This window comes from Parasteatoda tepidariorum, chromosome 8 (genome assembly GCF_982258835.1).
Source record: "Parasteatoda tepidariorum strain Cologne lab strain chromosome 8, Ptep-v5.0, whole genome shotgun sequence".
NCBI lineage: Eukaryota > Metazoa > Arthropoda > Arachnida > Araneae > Theridiidae > Parasteatoda > Parasteatoda tepidariorum.
The window spans coordinates 49,836,515-49,859,631 of record NC_141762.1 but is presented as its reverse complement, the minus strand read 5'-3'; the positions used below and the strand labels follow the sequence as shown (position 1 = coordinate 49,859,631).

At 28.7% G+C, this 23,117-nt stretch overlaps 1 protein-coding gene across 2 annotated transcripts in view; it reads left to right on the top strand.

Annotated features, from left to right (window-relative positions):
- The window catches only part of LOC107438883 (diuretic hormone receptor), a 235,922-nt gene that overhangs the window by 138,129 nt on the left and 74,676 nt on the right, over nt 1–23,117 (top strand). For both annotated transcript variants that reach the window (XM_043039188.3, XM_043039187.3), the window contains exon 6: nt 12,326–12,446. In XM_043039188.3, coding sequence (XP_042895122.1) covers nt 12,326–12,446 — 121 coding nt within the window. The remainder of the gene's footprint in view (nt 1–12,325; nt 12,447–23,117) is intronic.

The window sequence follows — 23,117 nt, the reverse complement described above, 5'->3', positions numbered from 1 at the left end:
AAAAAAATCTTCCTTTTCCTGAGAAAATCTTTAACAATAACTAATTAGGGTTCAAAATGTCTGTCTTTGAAATATTAATTTCTAATACAGTAAAGAAATAATAATAAAGCGAGAAAAACTTTTGATTTGGATTTTCAATAAAACCAAAGCTACTTTCTCGAATAGATAGTGGAATAACTTGTCAGTTCCTTGAACAAAAATTTGACTTCAGATCTTTGCTTAAGTTGATTAATAAGGCGTTTCTAATATTTATCACTGAAGCATTAGCTTTTAGAAGCGTTAAACTAATTAAAAAGTATGATTTGAAATTTAGCATTTGAATGCAAACGGGTGCATTTTATTAGAGAGCAGTTTATCCTCTTGTGCGAAAGTTCTAGATTTTTCCAAAATTTTCTTTAGTGTCTTTACTACAACGAGAACGTTTTCACTTATGAATAACACATCGTTCTTACACATCGGAACATGAATTGAATGTTTTTCTTTGGTCAAAATTCTTCCATGAAAGTAACATGCAAAAATGAAACAATGATATTATCAACAATCTTCCATTATTTTTTTAAAAGTAAACTTACAAAATTATAATTTGTTAGATTTGGAAGCCATTTTATATATATATATTTAATTTAATTTTGCATCTATTTTTCGAATTTTGTTTTCGTAAGTACACAACGACCTCCTTGATTCTATAAAAAGTGATGCTCAGCAGGATTGGTAATTATTTTGAAATGTCCGTTTTAGAAGTTCATAACATTTAAAAAAGAACAAAAAAGAATCCAAAACCAGTAAAGGCTTAGTTGGGTTGTAATTACGTAATACAGCAAAGTTAAAAATGCTGTCATAGTTTGAATTGACTTGTCGTTTGTGTACAAGTTTCTGATTAGTTTTCTGGAGTAATGCTCATGTAATATGTGTTATTTTAATCAGATAAGTCCTTTGAACAGATAAGCTTTAATCAGATAAAATTTTTGAAACCGATAAAACAATAGTTTTAAACAGTTAACTTTTTATACTGTATAAAAAGTTAACTGTTTAAAACTATTGTTTTACCACTTGTACTAAATTTTGAAATTAATCCTATAATTCTTTTAATACTTCTTTATCAATAAATAATTTTCTACAAATAAGCGGACAATCATCAACTTCTAAATCACATCTATTATTTCTGCACTGTAAAAGATGCCCGTTGTTTTTACAAAATTTCTCCACATATATTTAACGTTTAAACCCATTCCAAATGATTTATCTTTGTTTTTCGCTATAACCACCAACAGATTAAAACTGTCAATTAAAATAATTTTTTTTGCCATTCATTTTTCGATTGTTTTCTATGCTTCCTATAAATTTCTAGCAATTACTTTATGGTTTTGAGCATAGTATAAATGAACCTGATATTTCACTTTATGATCAAATTGATATAAAATTGAAACAAAATTAGCAATATCTCAATTTCTTCATAGTAAAACACTTAAGTCGCAGTGACTTCGGGGACGGATGGCACGCTTTCCAATAAAGTAACCCAGGTTCTAATAGCAGCGATGACAGTTAGATAAAATTTATGCGGATAGAAACCATTTCTTTTGTCTATAAGTCTGTTGAGACAACAGATCTATTTTTGTTATAAAAACTTGTTTTGTTACGGTAAAAAACTGTGAAGGCTTCGGATTTGCTTTGTAAATTTCATGGTTTCGCCCAATCGACCCAACTACCGGTTTTAAACCATAAATTTTATTTTTTTTTATTTTTTTTTTTTTTTTTTGCAATTTATACCTTAAATAAAACGAAATGTTTCTTATAAAACATTTTACACATTTTTCGATTAACAACAATAAAATTAACTATATTGCCCTATTACGATTATAAAAAAACTAACAAAAAACGTAATTTATAAAAATTTTAAAACTGTTTTATTAAGCATAGAAATCGTAAGTCTCTAATAAACTATGCTTAAACAAACGGCACAATAAATTGTTCTTTTAATGAAAATTTCAATACAAAACAATTGAAACAAATTTTTCCTTTTAAAAATTTTAAAAAAAAACAATTAATATAAAAATAAATCAATTTGGGACCTTTTTCTAAAATAAATAACTACATGGAGGTAGTTTTGTTTATTTAGTGAAGTCATGTATATTATTAATAACATTTAAATCTGAAAAAAAATTATTATTTAAGGATAATATTATTTTTATAATTAAATTTCATCCTGTCAAATGTATTATGTATGATAAATATTATTTATCTTCATTATTAAGGGCTGATTTAAAGTTCACGTCATAAACTAAAGTTTAATACTTCAAATAAGAATATAAGATGAGGTGATATAATCCCTTCGTAATATTAAAGATTTATGCAAACTCCATCGGGATTAAATGTATTCAGGATAATTAACAGATGATTAGAAAGTCTGGTTTTATTATTGAGAGACAAAAAAATTTTTAAAAAATGTGCTAGGAGAAAAATTTTGATAATTCTTTTGATTTTTTTTTAAAGTTTAGAAAAATATATTAATGCTATCAACTTAAATTATGTTAAAGTGTCAAGAATGAGCTCCTATGCTTTTTTAATATTTGAATGCTTTAATAAAAAGAACACGTTTTAAAAGTTTGAGAAGATATGTTTATGTTGTCTATATAATATTAAAGCGTCAGAGCATCATACGAATGCGGTTTTTTAATATTTAAAGAGTTTAATGAAATATATTTTAAAAGTTTGTGGAAATGTATCTACTTCTAATAAAATAATATTAAAATTTCATACCAACGCACCAATGAATTTCAGATTTTTTTTTTCTGTATTTAAAGAATTTATAAAAAGTTGGATAGATATTTTATGCTATCTAAAGAAATCAAAGTTTCATAACAGTACACGAATGAATTGAATTTTACGTCATTGATTCTTCTTATATTTGAAGATTTTATTAAAAGAATGTGTTTTAAGCATTTAATCATTTAATAGTAAGACTTGGCATAGCAGTAAGTAAAAAAAAATCTCAAAGTTTCATAATAGCACTAGAATGAATTATATATTTTTTCAATATTTAAAGATTTTGAAAGAATGTGTTTTAAAAATTTGAATAGATGTGTTTATGCTGTCGTAGGAAAAATATCAAAGTTTCATAACAACACACGAATAAATATTTCTCTGGTATTTGAAGAGCTTATAGAAAGGATGTGTTTTAAAACTTTAGAAAGACTTATTTATGCTATCTAATGAAATAACATTAAAGTTTCATAACAGCACTCAAATCAATTTTTCAGTATTTTAAGTTTTAAACGTTTTAAAAGCTTAGGAGACATGTTTATACTCTGTATTTAAATGATGTTAAAGTGCTATAATAACACAGGAATAAATTTATCCTTTTTTATTTTTAATTAGTTTATGATCAAAGCACACTTTAAAAGTTTTGGGAGACATGTTTTTGCATTTTTGATATTAAAGAGTCATTACAGCACACAGATGAGGCAATTTATTTTCAGTTTTAATGATTTAGGTCAATAGTTATGCTATAATATTTTCTGCATAAAATAATCAATTAGAACTATTAACAACTTTTCTCATGATAAAGAGCTTTTATTTAATAAAAAGAAAAAAATTGAGTTTCAAAAATGTAGCGATAATGCATATTTTAAATCATAAAATTTATCAATAGCCATGTCAAGCCTTTTGACTCAAATCAATCAAAAGTGCTTAGTTGCCAAAAATAGGCTTTAATAATTAAAAAAGGTTATAAAAAATTAGCCATTTTCTATAATTAAATTTTAGCAAGATTAAAGTAATATACCATTATTATCTTAATATTTTCTTTTATACAACATATAAATAATTTTGCTTTGTTAAACATAATTACAACGAAGCCATCTTAAGTGCAAATGTTCATTAGTATACAGTTTTAATTACTGTTGATAAACAGGTAAGCACAAAAAACGGAAGTACTCAGCGAAATAAAGAATACAAATCAGTAAAACAATTCTAGGTTTCATTTGAAATTTAAAAATGAATTGCAACGAACTAGACATTAAGCTCACAACATTGATAAAGAAATTTCTTAGACAGTATTTTTTTCACTGTCATTTTTGTAAATTATTCAAAACGTCCCAAGACGTCGTATTAAGGAAGAAATAAAGAAATTTTTCTTCTTAATTTCATCTCGAAAGTTTCTTACGAAACGATGACTTTCTCATGTGTAAGTAAAAAAAGTACATTCTTGAAGAATAATTGCGTCTCTATCCTCAAATAAGAAAGGTTTTGAACTTTCCTAGAATATTTTCCTTTTTTCTTCAAGAAAGTAGATTAAAAGCATAAGCATTTTTTAAATGTTAAAGTTATATGATCCAGCATTACAGATAGAAATATATTATTAAAAAATAGCTCTATACATACATTATTTTTAAGAGAAAATATAAAGCTTTAATAGAATCTTATTCTACTAATACTTTTATTGCTTTTTTTATGTTTTTTGAAAATATGTTTTCACGTTAAAAAAAATTGGCATAAATATTTACCAAGATAATACGTTAGCTATTTTCATTTACACATACTTCTTTTATTCTATTATATGTTTCTTAATAAATTGTTTTAATAGATATGCTGCATTAGGCTTAATGCTTTTGTAAAAACTATCCTCAAAGACTTATGAAAAAATTTCCTCAACTTGACGACTGTTCGTTCATACATGAACTGTTTAACAAATCAAGTCTAGTGTCCAGTTGGATTTGTGACAGAGAAAACACGACAATTAACATATGACTTCAAATCTGCTTTCTATAAAGATTTGTAAATAGGCTAATATTTGTAAATTCTTTGGTTTACAATCAGAAGCAATCAACTTTCTGTTCTCCTTACTAATGAATCCTAGAGCTTTTTCTAAAACCAAAACGCTTAGTAAATGTATTCTATGTCCATAACAGTTCATCAGTCACAGAAACTTTAATAAATTTTCCTCCATAAAAATAAAACAAGAGAGGAATTACTTTTATGAAGGTGGGGATTTGTGAGATTTCGTTTACAAGGGCAAAAACTCAGGCAAATGTTCTGTAGAAAGCTCTTAAAAAAGAAAGAAAAGAAACAGTTTACTTGTTCCGAAAAAACTTCTTTTACTAAGAAACAAAAGATTTTTCCAAAAGTAGAAATTTCACAGCTAAATTCAAATCCTCATTCATCAATTTTTGATTCGTCTGATATGTGTGTTTTTTTCACTATTGGCTGCCTATGTTTTTCTCTTAAATATTTTTGTAGTTTTATGTATTTAGCCAGATATAATTATTAGCTTATATTCGCTTTTTTATTCGTATTTTTTTGAATAGTACACTGAAAAAAAAGCATGGTGAGAAGCATCATAATATTGTAAAATTTTTCGTTTTTCTGTCTTCTGTGGAAACTCCGAAATCTCGATAATTTTTACCAAAGGGTTGTGGCAATGATTTACGTAAAATTAACAATAATATATTGTTTTTTTGTCATATAAATGATTTTTGACCATATATTTGTTATTGAATGAGGTGAAATTTGGTAACATTTGGTAAATTTATCATAACGCATATAAGAACATGCCATAAAAACCCTTTATTCGATTAAATTTACTTTTCAGTTCTGTAATTATTACTAAATGTGCGATCTTTGGTGGTGCCACCTATTTAAAGAATTACTGAATTCGAATTAAGTTAAATTATAATTATTTTTTTTCTTTTCCTTCAATAAATTAAACGAAAACACGAGATGACTGAGAAAATAAATAAATTCAAGTAATGCAAGTTTTTACTTTCCCGTTTTCGTTTATTTTCACAGTGGCAGATTGTTGATAATGAGAACGATCGAGAACTATAGTTTTGAAAACAAAAACACTGTTGTCATATGAACAAAACAATTACCAAATTAAAGGTTTAAATACTTTACATTTTGATTTGATTAACCAGAATTATGGTTTCTTTTCTGAAATATTTATCAAACTCATCACCAAAGAGTGAGGTAATTTTTCCCGAATTTTTTCTCCATGTGTAATGCAAACTCCATGCTCATACTTAGAATAATGTTTTTTTTAAATATTTTGAAACAACTTTTATTCAGATATTTCTAAGCAAAATAGCATTAAAAAAATAATTTTATTCAAGTCTTTAACTTAAAAACAAAAGAGAGAAAGGAAGAGAGAAATGATACAAAAAATATTGTTTGATAAAAATAACCTTCAAACAGTGGAACTAGACGAAAGGAAAATAAACTTAGCTTTTTTAAAACATTCCTCATCATTTTCAATCTCAACAGTTATCGTCGAAACAGCCCGAAGTCGATTAATTTAATTACGTTCTCTGATACACATCTCTAGATGTTGATGAAGTAAACAATAAAGAATCTTACATCAAATGATGTTCAAGTCTGGAGAAGAAAGAATAAAATAATGATTTATTTTTCCATGTCTTCGGAAATATGATTGATTTCTCTTTCATATCCATTTCCGCTTGCAAATGGAAAACAGCGAATAACATCAACGGCAACGGATTGAATAAATAGCTACACTGATTTTTTTCTCCTTTTTATGAATAAGGTAAAAAATTATTTCCATAATGAAGTAAGCTCACGAAATAATTCAGTAAGTTTTCACAATTTATGAAACTTCATGCAAAGTTTAATGTTTAATAATAACTTGTGCAGTTGAACATAGTTTTGACAGATTTAAAAGTGTTACTTTTACAAAATATTTTTTTACATGTATTGGGGTAAAGCACTTTGAAAAAAGTATGGTTAAAACTACCAGAATATGGTCAAATTTGTCGTGTTTCTGGCTCTATGGAAACACTAAAAAGCTCGGTAAATTTAATTAAGATTATAAATGAAATACAATTTTATAATATGTTATAAAATTTGGTAAATGATACCTTTTATCATGATATCTTAGAGCATCATGATACCTTTTATCATGATACCTTAGAGCATGGCATAAAAACCATTTATGAGATTAAATTTATTTTTCAGTTTTTGATTTTCAACCAAGTGTATTAATACGAACTATAATGTTGAAAAACAGAATTTCCGGAAAACTCTTACTTTATGAACGGAAAAATTACCAAATTACCAATTGTTTATAAACCGTAAATTATGGTTTGTATTACCAGAAACATTGTTACCATACACTGAGTTAATTTTACCAGAACTGTTTTCTCCTTGAAGAGCTATTTTTTAATAGTAAGTTTAGCACTTTTTTAAAAAAAATAGTGCAAGCTAGGTTTTTTTAAATATAAATTCCAAAACTAAATAAATAACCTAAAAGCTGTACACTACATTAATTAATAAACAGGAAATTATAAAATAAATTTTCCAACACATTGTCGACAGGAGTCCATAGGGGAGAGTGGGGTCAATTGTAACATTTTTTACTTAATTATTTTTAACTAACTAAAAATCAAATATATTATTAGTATTAATTGACAGACGAGTAAAGTAGACTATCCTCTACTAGAAAAAAAAAGTAAATACCTTATTTTAAATGTTATTATATTAGTTATTAACAATTTTTGACAGTCGTGCACTTGTTACAATTGTCCCCACTTACGGGGTCAATTGTAACAGTTCATAAATTCAACTAAAACATAGTTAATTATACATATTATCATAGTTGTGATATATTTTTTATTGATCAAAATAGTAGCGATATTTTAGGAGCAAAAATAATAATGAGCAGAGACCTAAAGGGTTAAACTTTTAACTTCAAGGGGTTAAAAATTTTCATTCATGCTGTGAAAGGTGACAAATAAAATAATGCACATGCAACGTAATATAAATGATATAGGAAACTATTGGTGGTTCTTAAAGAGTTAAGTAATGGTTTGTAAACAAAAGATTCCCACGTCGATATCCACGGCAACGAGTTGGCTGACACTCTTGCAAAGAAGGGACTAGACCATCCAGTTCCCTCCACCTCAGAGCTTACATACCTTGAACTTTTTGCAAGGCAAAAGGCCCAGAACAAACAAAAGTGGCTGCTTCCACCTATTCACTACTGGTATAAAGCAGAAAGACCAGGACTCTCTCTATCTCTCCCTGGTGATAGGCAAACCAACACCTGCTTATCCCGACTGGCCAGTGGACACCTAAAAAGTCTCACATTTTCGGCAAATCAAAAAATCTTTCCTCTTTGCCCTAAATGCCAACAAAACCAGGCATCACCTGAGCACATCTTGAACTGTTTAGGGCTGGACTGGAATGACATTCATTCCTCTCCCATTCTGGTTTCGGATTTTCTGAATGTCAACGGATTCATTGATCTGGTCTGACCCCGTCAGACCAGATGGGAATTAGCAACAACAACAACAACAAACAAAAGATTATTTATTTTCAGCTGTTACAATTGTCCCTTTACTTATTGTTACAATCGTCCCCAAGACGCCATTTCAACTTCATTTGTTAAAAACAATGCTAGTTAATTAACGAAACTAATCTTTTTTTTTAAATGTTAATTAAGGTGTCCACTTACATATGTGGTTAATAATTTTTATTTGTCTAAACAAAATTACTTTGTTACAATATAATATTCTAATACCGAAAAAAGTACTTACGTAGCGTGAAAACATCTTTTGTGATGCAACTCTTTCAAAAGTACATAAAAATGGTTGCCAGCAGGGGTGTACATGTAGATTTATTAAATACACCTTGTGTGCCACCTAGGAACCAAATCTAGAGCCCGACACTTGAAATTTTTGTTCTGTTACAATCGTACCCTGTTACAATTGACCCCACTCTCCCCTACCGTTTAAGAAAACAAAATTAAATTTTGTGAAAAAAAAAGAGTCATATAGGTATGTGTTAAAGAATAGAGTTAAAAACTATTATCCTCCTCTCATGAATACAGCTACAGCGAACGAATTTCAAATTTTTTAAACAGACACAATTTCTTCTTTTTATTATAAAAAACATAAACTGATGCGATATTTTTAACGCGAATTGTTGAACACTACATAGAGTCAGAAAGAGCAAGATTCAACAAACAAATTAATTATTTCTTTCCTTATCCTTGCCATTGTCGTTAACAGAGCTGAATTACGACCTCTGAATTGCGAATATCCCTAAAATTCACCGTTTTAATGCTGAAAATATCGAGCTTAATTATCTATGTTAAAATATCTATTAAGCTTTTTTTTTATTTACTGTGAGGATCATTTTATAATGAATAAAGTAATTGCTCTCAAACTTCAACAAAATTACTTTATAATCAAAGTTGTTAAACTTTGATTATAAAATTTGGCAAACGTTGAGAAATTTTGTAATTTTAACATGATACCTTAGAGCTATACGGTTAATAAATAGCAACACGGACTTTTCCCCCTTTTAAACCACCCAGATTTGAAAAATGATTATTGCTTCTGGCAGAAGCGGTGCTAATAGTCGCGTTTTAGTTCTTTTATACTTGACATGCTTCTTACTGTCCTTGGCTCCTTCTGTAGTTGGGCCACCGGAAAGTAAGTTCACTGCTTCTGTTTATTTTGCAATCGAATATCAAAACACAAAAACATATAGAAGATTTTCTGATTTTTTGAAAAAAAAATATGCAAAATATATTTAAAAATATACATTTATAAAAATCGAAGAGTAAGTCATGTGATATTCAATGAAATTATCATGTTTGATAAAAGCTACAAATCAATGAAAAATATCGCTATATTTTTCTCATTTATAAACGAGTAGACATTCGTATGGATGAATTTAGTTCAAATTTTTAAAAATATAGTTATCGAATTTTCTATAACTCAACTATTTTGACAAAGAAGCTTAAAAATTGAAATATTTTATGATAGGAAGGTTTTTATACCGGAATGTAATATTTTAAAGTAAAAAAAAAGCATTTATTTTGAAATTTCAGTATTAGCATTTTTAAGATAACATTTCAACATATTTGAATTAAATAAAACACTTAAAAAAGTTACTTGAAATCTTGTTAATCTGAAATGGAAAAAGAAATTAAAAATAACGCGATAAAGATCACGGTATCCATGTCTGTCTAAACCAATCTTTCACAACTCTTCTAACTATTTTTTATGCCTTTGAAAAGAAATTGTGACATTCTAATACAACTGACAGATCATATCAAGGACAAAAAGAGCACTAAATTCGAAATCTCTTGATTTTCTTTTTTTTTTATGTTTTACCGCCAGAGAAAAAGCGCACACTTTTTTTTTATCTTCATTTATATTTACATGTATTTTTTTGGAAGAAGGGAGATGTACAAGTAAACATATTTCTTTTTATTTTTACTTATTTTTTTAATATAAGAAAAAATAAAAAAGGGAACTATCTTATTTACATTTTTCAACATTATGTTTTATATTTTTCCTATTAATTGCTATTGGGCCATACTTCTTCGTGTTGTTAAATATTCGAAAACTTATTTAAAAATATGCATTCATAATAATTGAAAAATTAAGTGCACTAACTACTATTTGTGTAAATTTTTTATTAAATTATTTTAAACATTAGCAAAGATGTAAATGGTTTTAAGGGAAGTCAAGACAAATTAAACTTTTATGCTAATGACACAACATTTGTGTATTCTGAAGCCGAATTTCATTAAATTTAATATGATTGTTCTTATTAAAAGTCTTAAATGTCATAGTTTTCAGAAATTTATAGTGTATATGTAAAGATTAAAATGCTACGTTATTGCTATCAACATAAAATATATTCATAATTTTAGATGATGATTTTCGTGATGTTTTATTTGAATGTAATTTCTTTTAAATACAATGAACATTTAAATATTTCTTTGAAAAGAGAAAATACCAGAACAAAATCTTTTTCTATTTTGAACCCGATTGTCAGAAAGCAAAGCTTAACAAAGACTTTATTTTCCAATATTTTTTTTAAAATGAGCGTCTTTTTACTCAAATCGTTTACTATAGAAAAGAAGTATTTTCACAGATGGGCAAAAGCCCGATAATTGGTCTTCAGTCAAAATAAAATGTTTAAAAAAACGCTGCTAATATTTTGCCAACTTAAAAAAGAAATCTTATGATCACTTAAAATATTATAAATAGTAGGGATTAATTATCGCTATTTTTCTCGTACACTATACTCATTATCGCTAAAACTTTACTTACACTTTAATTATCGAAAACGCAATGTTTATCCTGCTATCGTAAAAATTATGACTCAAAGCTGCTATTAAATATTCCAAAAATGATTAAAAAATTTATTATTTTAAAAAGCAAAATTTTTTTCGATTCATTTTATTTTACAATATCAATCATATAAATACGTTAGTCTATAATTGCAAATAATAAAAACTACTAGTCTGTAAGCAAGTATAAAAACTAAGATCTTACTTTACGACAACAACAAAATCTTAAGAATTATAGACGAGGAAATTTTTAGTTTATGAAAATGTAAATCCGATAATAATGTAAATATGCATGTGTGCATGAAATGTAACTAAATACGATAACAAAAGTGCTATTAATTAAAACCGTGATATTAAAATTATTTTTGGATATAACTTTTTTTTTCTTTTTTCTATTTCAAGAAGTCACTATAGTTAGTTTGAAAAATTATTTTTTGAATGCGTGTTGCCTGTAATGTATAGACTTAAGACATTTTATGAAATACTAAAGCAATATAATATTATATGTAATGCCTCAAAGTATGAATGAATATTATTTTAGCCATTTTTCTAAAATTGCTATGCAATGACAAAATGCATATTGTCAATAATAAGTATAATCCAAAGTATCAGGCATTAGGTGCTCCAGGTTTGACCTGTAACAAAGCATGTATACCCAATAAGTTTTCATGATCTCCATTTACTTTTTCTTAAATATAATGTATTATTAGAAAAAAATGCTTGTTTTTTAATCAATGCATTTTTATTTTTCTCCTTTTTTCCTTTCTCTTTTTGTTTTTAGACATTATGCACAATGCATGATAGAAAAAGTAGGAAGCAGAATTAAACTTTTTTACTTACAAAAAGACTAAATTTGCTTCTTGCACTGTAAAAATTAGACACTAATTTTGATTCGACAAAACTATTTCCGAAAATCTACGCAAACTTCATTTAATTGCATGTTTCCGATCAATTGTAAAACATTTCTTTTACTTTCAAGTGCACGAATCTGAATCGCAATGACTGCGTTTCAATTTCAGAGTTTTCCGAAATATTCAGAAACGTTTCTGAAAATTGCATGCACCGAAACTGCCTCATATGTTCAAAAGCGATTCGGGATTTTCTTTACAGTGTAGGCACTCTGTGAAATGACTGCATTTTATAATTTGTCTGTGAAATATGTGCAAAAAAGAAACTAGACTATCTACCAAACTTGTTTTTGAAATTGTGTTATTTTATTTGCAGTGACCTTCGTTGTCTGAGAAATACAATTCATACCAACCTCTTGGTCACTTACCTCTTTATTGACTTAACTTGGATCATCACAGCAGCTTTGCAAACAAGTGCTTCACCACAAGCAAATAAGGTAAAATCTTAATGAAAGTTTTTATTCCACACTGTTCGAATCTTTATTCTAAAATTGCAGTGAAATACCCGACAGCAGTCTGTCCATCCGATTAACAGCAAAGTTAACGATTAAAAACATTTTTTACCTTTACGGTTTTGAAATTATTTGCAACTAGTCTGGTTATAAAACTATGAACACAAAACTATACAAATGAATTTTTTACCATTTACAACTAGCATGGTTTCAAAACTGCAAAAAGGAATTTTAACTGTTGGGTTTTAATAGGCATTCGAGTGTGAAGAACTGAAACTGGGGAGTATAGGACACTGAAAATACTTCACGTGTTGAAGGGAAAGGAGGAAACATTGAGGTGTCAACGATGAAAATCGAACACCGATTCTGTCGATCATGAGATCGGCAAATTAGATTACTCGACTGTAATCTGCTTGTAGTTGCAAGAAACTAAGTGGCTTCATTCGGGACACATATTATTCTTCCCAAGACACATATTATAGAACGAAAATAGTTTCAACTGTGTCACGTGATTCAAAAATTACAAAAAAATATTGAAGTGTCCCTCCTTATTAGATAAATGTATATGCTATTTTAAATTGTTTCGGTCAAGGAAAGTTATTTTTAAAGATTGTTTATATTTATTTTCTGACCAAATTGGGTATTTTTGAAAAATTTGACTCACATAATATAGTGTGAAACTTGTTTCATATTCGACTCATGATTCAGAAAATTTAAAAAAACTCATGAATTGTCCTTTCTTATTAGATTAATATATATGCTATTTTGAATGTTTCGGACAAGAAAAGATATTTTTAAAAATTGTTTATAAATATTTTCCAAACAAGTTGAGTATTTTCGGAAAATTTAACACACATATTAAAGTGCGAAAGTAGTTTCAAATGTTACACAAGATTCAAAAAGTTAAAAAAAAATTCACGAAATGTTCCTCTTTAATATATTAATGCATATGCTATTTTCAGTGTTTCGGACAAAGAAAGATTATTTAAAGGATTGTTTTTATTTATTTTACGACCAAATTGGGTATTTTCGGAAAATTTGGCACACATATTTTCATTCGAAATTAGTTTCAAATGTTACACGTGACTCAAAAAATTAAAAAAAAGTTCACAAACTGTCTCTCCTTATTGGATGAATTTTTAATGTTTCGAACTATTTTTAATGTTTCGGACAAGGAAAGATATTTTTAAGGATTGTTTATAATTATTTTCCGAACAAGTTGGGTATTTTGGAAAAAATTGAAGCACATATTTCAGTAGGAAAATAGCTTTAAATGTAACTCGTGATTCAAAAAATTAAAAAAAAATTCACAAATTGTCTCTCCTAATTTTATTTTAATTATGTATATTTCGGACAAGGAAAGATATTAAGGATTGTTTATAATTATTTTCCTAACAAATTGGGTAATTTCGGAAAATTTTACACACATATTATAGTACAAAAATTGTCTCAAATGTGAAATGTGACTCAAAAGATTCAAAAAAATTCACAAAATATCCTTTATTAGATTACTTTATTATAGTAATGTATATGCAATTTCGAATGTTTCGGACAAGGAATCATATTTTTAAGTACTCTTTATATTTATATTCTGAGCAAGTTGGGTATTTTCGGAAAATGTGACACACATATTCTAGTACGAAATTTGTTTTGTATCACATGATTTAAAAAATTAAAAGTAAATTCGTGAATTGCCCCTCCTTATTAGAATCATGTATGTTGACTTGTTGAGTATGTTGAGTTGTGGAAAAAATAAAAAAAATTAATGTTAACTTGTTCAGATTGTGACGCGTGATTTAAAAATTTTTAAAAAAATCACGAAGTCTACCTCTTTATTAGGTTAATGTATATGCTATTTTGAATGTTTCGGCCAAGGAAGGATATTTTTAAGGATGGTCTATATTTATTTTTTGACCAAATTAGATATTTTCGAAAATTTTGACACTCATATTTTAGTACGAAATTAGTTTCAAATGTGACGCGTGATTTAAAAAATTAAAGGAAAATTAATGATCCGCCTCTCCTTTCTAAATCAATGCATATGCTATTTTTTCAGCATGTTTTCGACATTAAGTTATTTTTTAAGGGATTGTCGATATTTATTTTCTGACAAATGGTTGTATTATTGAAAAATTTGACACACATTATTTTTAGTATAAAAGTAGTTTCAAATGAGACACGTGATTAAAAAACCTCATTTCCCAGTACTCCCTAAATTTTAGGGAATTGAAATCGAAATACGAAAAAATCTATGCTTAATTTATTGAAAGTATCATTTTTTCTGATTTCATGACTTAATACCGAAAGCACTAATTAATTTGTATATTTGACGTCCCCCCTTTGAAACTTTAAGATTGGCTCCTTGAACGTGTTTTTCATTTTATTAGATAAAAAGTTATTCAGTATAGTCCATTTTTTACTAACACACTGTACGAAGATATTTTTACGGGTTTGTTGCAGAAAATTTCTTCCAACTTGTTTCTTCTAGTAGCTTAGGGAGAAATCTCAGATAATATTGCTGCCATATTTGTTCTTTATTATTATAACGTTAATTTTTACAGTGTAACACTAATACTAAAGCAATATGCTTGGAGTTTATAGACTCATTAAATAAAACTCATTGATTCTAATAAGTATCATTATAAATCAATGGGTGTTATTTGAAAGGCTGAAACAAAATTGACTGATTAACTCAAACAAACTATTCCAATTCATCTGATAGCAATCAGTAACTACAATCATCGCAGAAAAGAAACTGGTGTGAGTTTCATTCAAATCATTGGGCTTGAACTAAAAGGTTCAAATCATTAATTATAACAAACTGATTCAATTTTTTTATTACTGACTTTAATAAAATCAAAAATATTTGGCTTTTATTATAATCAATCGATTCGAAAAAAGTTTTGAATGAATCACTCTTTTATTTTAGCATAACATCACAAAGTATATGTTGGGAAATCAACAAATTACTAGCTTCTTTCCCATAATTTCAAACAAACAAAATAATTTTGACAGAAAACATAAAATTAACTGATTCATATTGATTTTTATCAGTATTAAATTAAATAACTGTATTAATAAATCCCACCGCTGTGATTTGAATGTCAAATACAGTACCTAATTCTATTGAAAAAAAAGTAAGTTATTCCTATTCTATTCTTATACTTATTCTTATACAATGTTGGAATTTTTATTACAAAATTACATTAAAATAAACGGAATCAGTCTGTTCATTTAATTAACCGTAAAATTTACGGTGAAGAAGATTTTCTACCCTTACGGTGGAGAAACCGTTTACAACTGGCATAGTTAAAAAACCATAAATACGAGACAATACGGCTTTTCAACCATTTACAACTTGCATGGGTTTCAAAATCATAAAAAAGTCCCACTGAACATTGAAGTTAGGCTTTTCATTAGCTACTGGGCATTAGAGTTATGTTGCGGTTGAGTTGTGTTTTTTCAAATGAACTGTGGAAACTGGCTTAATTTGTATATATGATTGTTTCCCCTCTCATGAGAGATGAGAAATATTAGACTTTTTCGTGTTAAGCAGGTTTTTGAAGCTGCCATTTATACGTGAATGAGAGAATCGTATTCTAATAGTACAGGGTCACAAAATTTTCCAACACTGAAGATTACTGAAATTTTATCCTGTTCAAAGAAAGCAACTTTTTGAAAAAATTATGTTATACAAACCATCTTAAGCTCCTTAGAAGCTAATTTCCTTTGACATCTCATTATAATACATAACATGATAGTAAATAATTTAAATCTACTTAAATAGCTATTAGAATAATTTATAAATTTGGTAATAATTAATGATACATTTAATGAAAATGCCAAAATCTGTCTTTGTAGTTAAAAAAAAACTATTCAGAAATGATAAGAAAAGATTCATGAAATGACAAAGTAAGGAATAGATTTTGAATTGAATGACGGAGCAGTTGGAGAAATTGAAGCAACTCATGCGTTATGCATACTTATAAAAATGATTTATTTCGTCATTCTATCATTATATTTTATGCTTGCTAACCAAGTATAAAGAGTAAAAATTCTGCTTTTGTATCTTTTTGCAACATTACAAAGTTTCAAAACTTGGAATTTTATGCATATTTCTTCAGATTTATACCATCATTCTTTATATTATGAAAAAAAAATTTCTTCCTTCAAATTTCTTTAGAGTTACAGTTCAATGACATGACATAAATATTTTTTAAGATTTTTAACGTTCGAAAATCAAAATATTCATACATATGTAAAAAGGGTCTACCAATAATATTTGCGGACAAATGTTTAAATATATTTTCTTATTTCAATTCTTCTTACCTTAACTGTTAAAACTTTTTAAATCTTGGATCTGACTTTAATATCTTATATTTTCAATCTTTTTGAACTCTTCAGTTTGATTAAAGAAAGTTCCTCATCCTTTTTATTAAACAGAAAAACATTATATAATATATTCATTACACCAAAAATGATATAATTTGCTTTACTTAAAATTCCAGAAAAATTTTATTCTACTAAATTTTTTATAAGCAGCTGTTAAATATTTAGTAAACAATATGTATTTTATTTATTTATTATAAGCAATTGCGACTGGATGGCGCAGTTGGTTTGCCGTCGGCCTTCTGAGCCCAAGTCTGCGGGTTCGATCCCCGACCCATTCTCCGGATTTTCGAGGTGCAAAAAATCCTCAGCGGCCATGTCGTATGATTATGCGGCATGTAAAAGATCCCTGGAGTGCCTTATTGGCTCTTGGCATTTCCGGCAAAACTAAATTCCTAGTGCACTTTAACATCCAAATAGAGTCTCGGTGCTGCCATCTAGTGTGGCAGAAACTAGACGTCCAAATTAACATGGCCAACGGTATCTCACTCATTGTGGTGGTCCTGAAAGAGTGGATACCACTTCTGGTGAACACACTAGGTCTGCTCATCGGGAAGACTGATTGTGCAGCTCATAGGAAATAAAAATTATAAGCAATTTAGGACAAAACTGAGAAAAATGGTTTTTATCCGTTGATGAGCTATTCCATACATTCCATGCAGCTCTATTCTAATACATTCCATCCCCGTTTCTATGAAATTTGATCTTTTTTCTTAAACTTTGTATTTCATATTGCATTCAAAATGTGGCAAAATGTATATGGTGTTGTTTATTAAATATTAAACAGAAGTGTATATAGTTTGCAAATGTATAGTGTTTACATAATATGTAACATACTTTCATATTATGTCGTGCACTTTCGTAAAATATTCGAAAAAATATTTACATTTTGCTAAAAATATACATTTTAGTTTAATATTTTATAAAAAATTGCTTGTAAAACAATTTTTTGTAAGATTGTGTATACAGTTGAGCACAGAACGGGAAATTATGTTTGTAATCTCTGTTGAAAAGCACAATGTTCTAAAGTAAGTGCTCTACAACTTTTGAAATTTTGAACTTACTTTTTCTAAACTGTTCATCTCAGCCTGTCTACACTATTCATTCAGTACTATTAGTACTGAATGAATAATGTAGACAGTCTGAGATGAACCGATTTGGTGTTTGGTTTACCAGTTCCGATTTGGTGTAAAGCTGTCTTAATATCCTTTTAAGTTATTACCAAACTTGTTACCCCAACTTGATTACACGATAATGTTTTAACTTGGACGGAAACATAGTTCAATTTAACACTTTAGTAAGATTGCAGTAAATATTCACCACAGTGTGATTCAACATTCAACTTTCTGCATCGGTAACTACACCCTGTCCACGCTGTTCATTCAATGGGACCTACATGGTACTAAACTGTCTTAATACACTGCATACGAAGTTCTTTCAGCGTTGCTAATATAGTGCTAAGTTAAACCATTATCATATATCAACTTGATTATACGATAATATTATTCAACGTGAACGAAAACGTGGTTCAATTTGACCCTTTATTAAGGTTGTAGTCAATATTCACCATATTATGGTTAAACATTGAACATTTTCTACACTGTTCATTACACACTGGTTATTAAGGTTACAGTAAATAATCAGTATATCATGGTTCAGCATCGAAATAATTCTTTTGAAAGGGCAAAGTTAAAATTAAGTAAGCTTACCGAAGAATAATAAGATACAGAACGCATAAAAAATATCCGTGTTTAAATTTTTTCTAGAAAGCTAGTTGCGTGTGCTTTGGCTATATTCCCTACAAAACTAACTGACAAAATATGTATTGGAAACGAAGAATGTTTTCGTTTCAGAATTTTGCACTAGTAAAAGACGTCGCTCCAAGCGTTTTGTGCTATCGTTATTTACCGGGATATCAAAATTCCTTACAAACAAAAGTTAAATATACTTTTTGATATGATAAAACAGCTATGGTGAAATACTCCTTTTCAACCTGTTTGTTTTTCTGCAGGGCATAAAAGATATTCGAAATCAGAAACCCCCTGTGAGAATACCACTCAACTTTTACCCATCCAGAGAATAGTTTAGAATTCTTTTTGAAAAGCAGCAATAACACAAATGGCTGTCTATTCCATTTCTTACCCCCTTTGTTCCCTTCCAGATATGCTATTACGCGTATTGATCTAATGTTTCTAACGATTCCTTTCTGAAAACACCCCCTGGTGGGTTTTTTTCCTCTGAAAACCATTTGCGTGGGAGGGTATCTGAGAATGGATATGCCATCCATTGTCGTCTAGTCTCACTTGAAGTTGGCGTTGACCTTCGGTTATCGTTTCGAGATGGTTCACCAAATGACTTTCCTGGATATGACGCCGATTTTCCCATTGCTTTCTCGTTTATAAATGCCTTCGATGAAAAGCCATAAGATCAATAGTCAGAGATTTGGCGACAGTTTCACCCGTCAAATTCCCCAATGATGTATATCTGTGGCAAAAATTATGATGTGCAGATGACGTAGAATATTATAATGTATTAAGGACACCACATTTGAATTATTATACCTTCAAAGGTATTTTTGAAAAAAACAATAAATTATTTTGCCGCAGGGGAATGGTAGTCGATAAACTAGTGAGGTTTACTACTCTGTAGTGTCTCATCTCTAAATTTATGTCCAAAATAAAATTTTAATTCGCCTGAGTTGTGTCACAACAAAAATACAATTACTAATTTGTATTTAAAAATTAGAAGCGAAAAAGTAAGATTACCGTGGAAAGGCTCCACTGTAAAAAATGGGCACTCAAATGTCAAGAAATGTACTTCATTTTTGACGAAACCGTTTCCTGGTATATGCTTCGAGTGAACATTTCGTCAAAGAGACGAAATAATTTTAATCGTCACTTCTTCGATAAAACGAATTTCCAGAATTCTATTTTTTTCCAGAAAAAAACCCTTGTGGTGCCTAATGTATCAAACTTTTCTAATCATAACGTTCTTGTGGCCACCATAGATCAATGTTGTCTTAACAACACAAGAGAGGCCGATTTCACAGAGAGATAAAATACACTCTTGTCCGAAGCCGGATTCTAGCCCGCCATCTTCCTGTAACGAAGACAACTCCTTAACCACCATACACGCCGGTCGGTTTGTTTCGCTACTCTATTTTCGATCGTGTAGTCTACTTTCTAGTTTCGTTCTAGTTAGCAATCTCTCACAATACACTGCAATGAGAGTTCGAAGCTGAGTTTAGGTCGAAACATTTTCATTATGTATTTGAGAGTTCCCGTTGCGTCACGTGACAAAATAATTCTCAAGATTAGCGAGATATAGCTCAAGGATGTCTGAATCGTCAAAAGTGACAGTTTTATATCTGAAAGTAGTGTGCTATTAAATTGTTTTTCACGATGAGTCACCAACTCCTTATCCGTCTCTCACCGGACAACTAAACTAACTAACCAAGAGTCATTTTGCTGTCTAAGCGGAGGACCTCTTGAGCTGTGAATACGTTCTTTAGGCTAAACTGCTCAACTACTTTAAACTGGTTTTGACATTGTACTACAATAACTTGCTGAAACCTTCATATGGTGTCAAGTGTAACCTTAATATCATAAAGACTACTTTTTTAAATTTGATGATTGGATACTAAGGTCCCTCTTGACCGAAACATGGCTTAATTAAACACCTTATTAAAGTTGAAATGAAGTTGCACGTTTTATTATGGTTCAAGGTACTGAAATTATAGTTCAACAGCGTAACTGCCTTATTTTACGAAGGTATCTGGATCAATTAAGAGATTAAGCAAGTGCCTCATGTTCAGGAGTTGAGCATCGATTACAAATGCAAACTTCAAGTGGTGTTGATTGCAGATAATGATCGCATCGTATCATTATATTTAATTAAGCAATTATTACAAAAAAGGAATGCATAGTAATTAATTTATTGCTTTCAAAATTGCAAGTAGTTATAATTGGTAATTGACGTTATAATTATAATTAAAAATAATCAAGAAAACATACATTCATGATGAATGATTTTACTACGTTTCTATTAACTAATTTCGTGGTTACAACTATGGTATCTTGCAAACGATATTCTATCCACTATTCTACACTATAAAAAATTTGATATTAAGAGGTGGCCCCCTTTTTTGTTTTGGTTGAGATAATCTAAAATTTTTACAGTGCATGCAGTCATATTTTTACTTTTTTCTTGTTAAATTTTTTTATTTGTTTAATCATTTTTTAAGTTTTTGTTTACTGACAACACATGTTTTCATGCGCATTTAATCAATTTATTAACATCATTGCTAAAATATTTCGTTTAAACAACAAGCACACTTTTCGTAATATATTCGTACGCATTCTTTCAAACAATTGTTATTTTTCCAACTTCATGTAATGTTTTACACAATTTCTAGAGTTCGGTTCTTAAAAAAGTATTTGTAGTAGCTTTATATCTGAGAATGTATTTGTAACAGTTTTGTATTTTAGTGCAGCTAAAAAGCTCGTACTTCAACTAAAGTTCCATTCTTACTGATAATGCATCAATCTTCAATTTTCAGTTGGTCAAGCAAGAACTTATAGTTATTTTATCGCCAAATCGAACTTTTGGTCAATAAAAATTCCAACTGCCTTAAGGCAAGTTAGCAATCAAATTTGCGCTGAATGACAATGCAAGTTCCTATTATTTTTCTGACATCTACAAACAGAATTTATTGCGATATACGTATTTATGAATTAAAATTCCGACCATTTGGATATTAACTGAAGCATTAAAGGGTTAATTGGAACTTTGTTCTGAAACTGAAACATTTCCTGATCGCTTAAAATAGAATTTATTATCATATTATCACCACTTAATAATTAATAGCCAATATATGTTTTCCAGCTAATTGTTTATATTGCAACTGTGCCTTTGTGTTTGAAAAAAAACAAACAATGTCAATTACAAGCAAACAGTTACATGCAGATAACAAGATGCAGATGGGATTTTAATGATAGTTACAAGCAGAATTTATCATTCTATTAATTCCAAATAGAAATTATCATTATTAGAAAGGTCGACTATATTTTATGTGAAGTTTTTTACCTGATGACAGTACAAATTTTAATTGCTACCTGATCGCTACAAAAAGAATTTATCTTGAACTTTGTTTCATGTCAATAAAATTTCCTGAATGCATCAGCAAAATTCATCGCCACTTTATCGTCAAATAGAATTTCATTGTTAATCTAAATTTAAACCACTCTCTGACTGAAAAGTTTACTTGAATTTCAAAGAAGAGCTCAGTGTTTGATGTAAATGGAAGTAACAAATGATTCTTTAAAGAAGTTACTCGTGTTTCTTAAATATGCCGACCGGCGTGTGTAAGGGTCAGGGAATTGGTCTTGCATTATAAAGGTTCTACGTTCGAATCCCGGGCAAGGCATGCATGTTCTTTCATTCTCTGTACAATCTGTCCTTACTGTGGGAGCAACGTTGGCCACCTAATATGGTGCCCCTGAAAGAGTGACCAACAAATCTGCCCCTCAGATGCCTGCATGACGAAAGGTCATTTCTCCAGGTGGGCACTGGAACAAAAAATATTCCTTAAATAATGCAAGCAAAGGTTTTTCGCCATTTCATTGCCAAGTAAAATTTTAACAAACAGATGACTAAAGAGAAAAATTTAAAATATACTCTTTTTAAATTCTCTTAAATGGTGAAAATAATCCTGATTTTGTCAAATAAAAACATATGGCTCATATTTTTTATTGTAAACTTTTATTACCACAAAAACTGTCCCACTCCCACGTCACCTAAGTTTTATGTTTTTGGTCTACAAAAAAAAAGAATTGTTTTATCCTTCTTAATCCACTTAAAAAATGACGATTTTAAATTTTTATTTCATTTTATAAACAAACAATCGATATGATTGCATGTAAAAAGTATTTTACATGCGTTATTAAAAACGCTATTAATTAAAATTTTCCACGTGGATAGAATAAACCTTGGCGAACAAAGTATCCTTTGGTCAAGGAATAAACAAATAGATATGCAGTGAATATAGACTAATAGGATTTATACAAGTAGATATAATTTAATATTTTCTGAATTAAGTTGGGATTAAAAATTATTTGTGTATCTGTTATTACAAAAAAATAATTAATAATCGCAATTACTTTAAAATACACGTAAAAAGAATATACTTTATAAGAAAATGTTCCTAAATATTAAGTAGATATCTTATTGAGGTAAGGATATTGATAAACTTTTAAAATTATGATAATG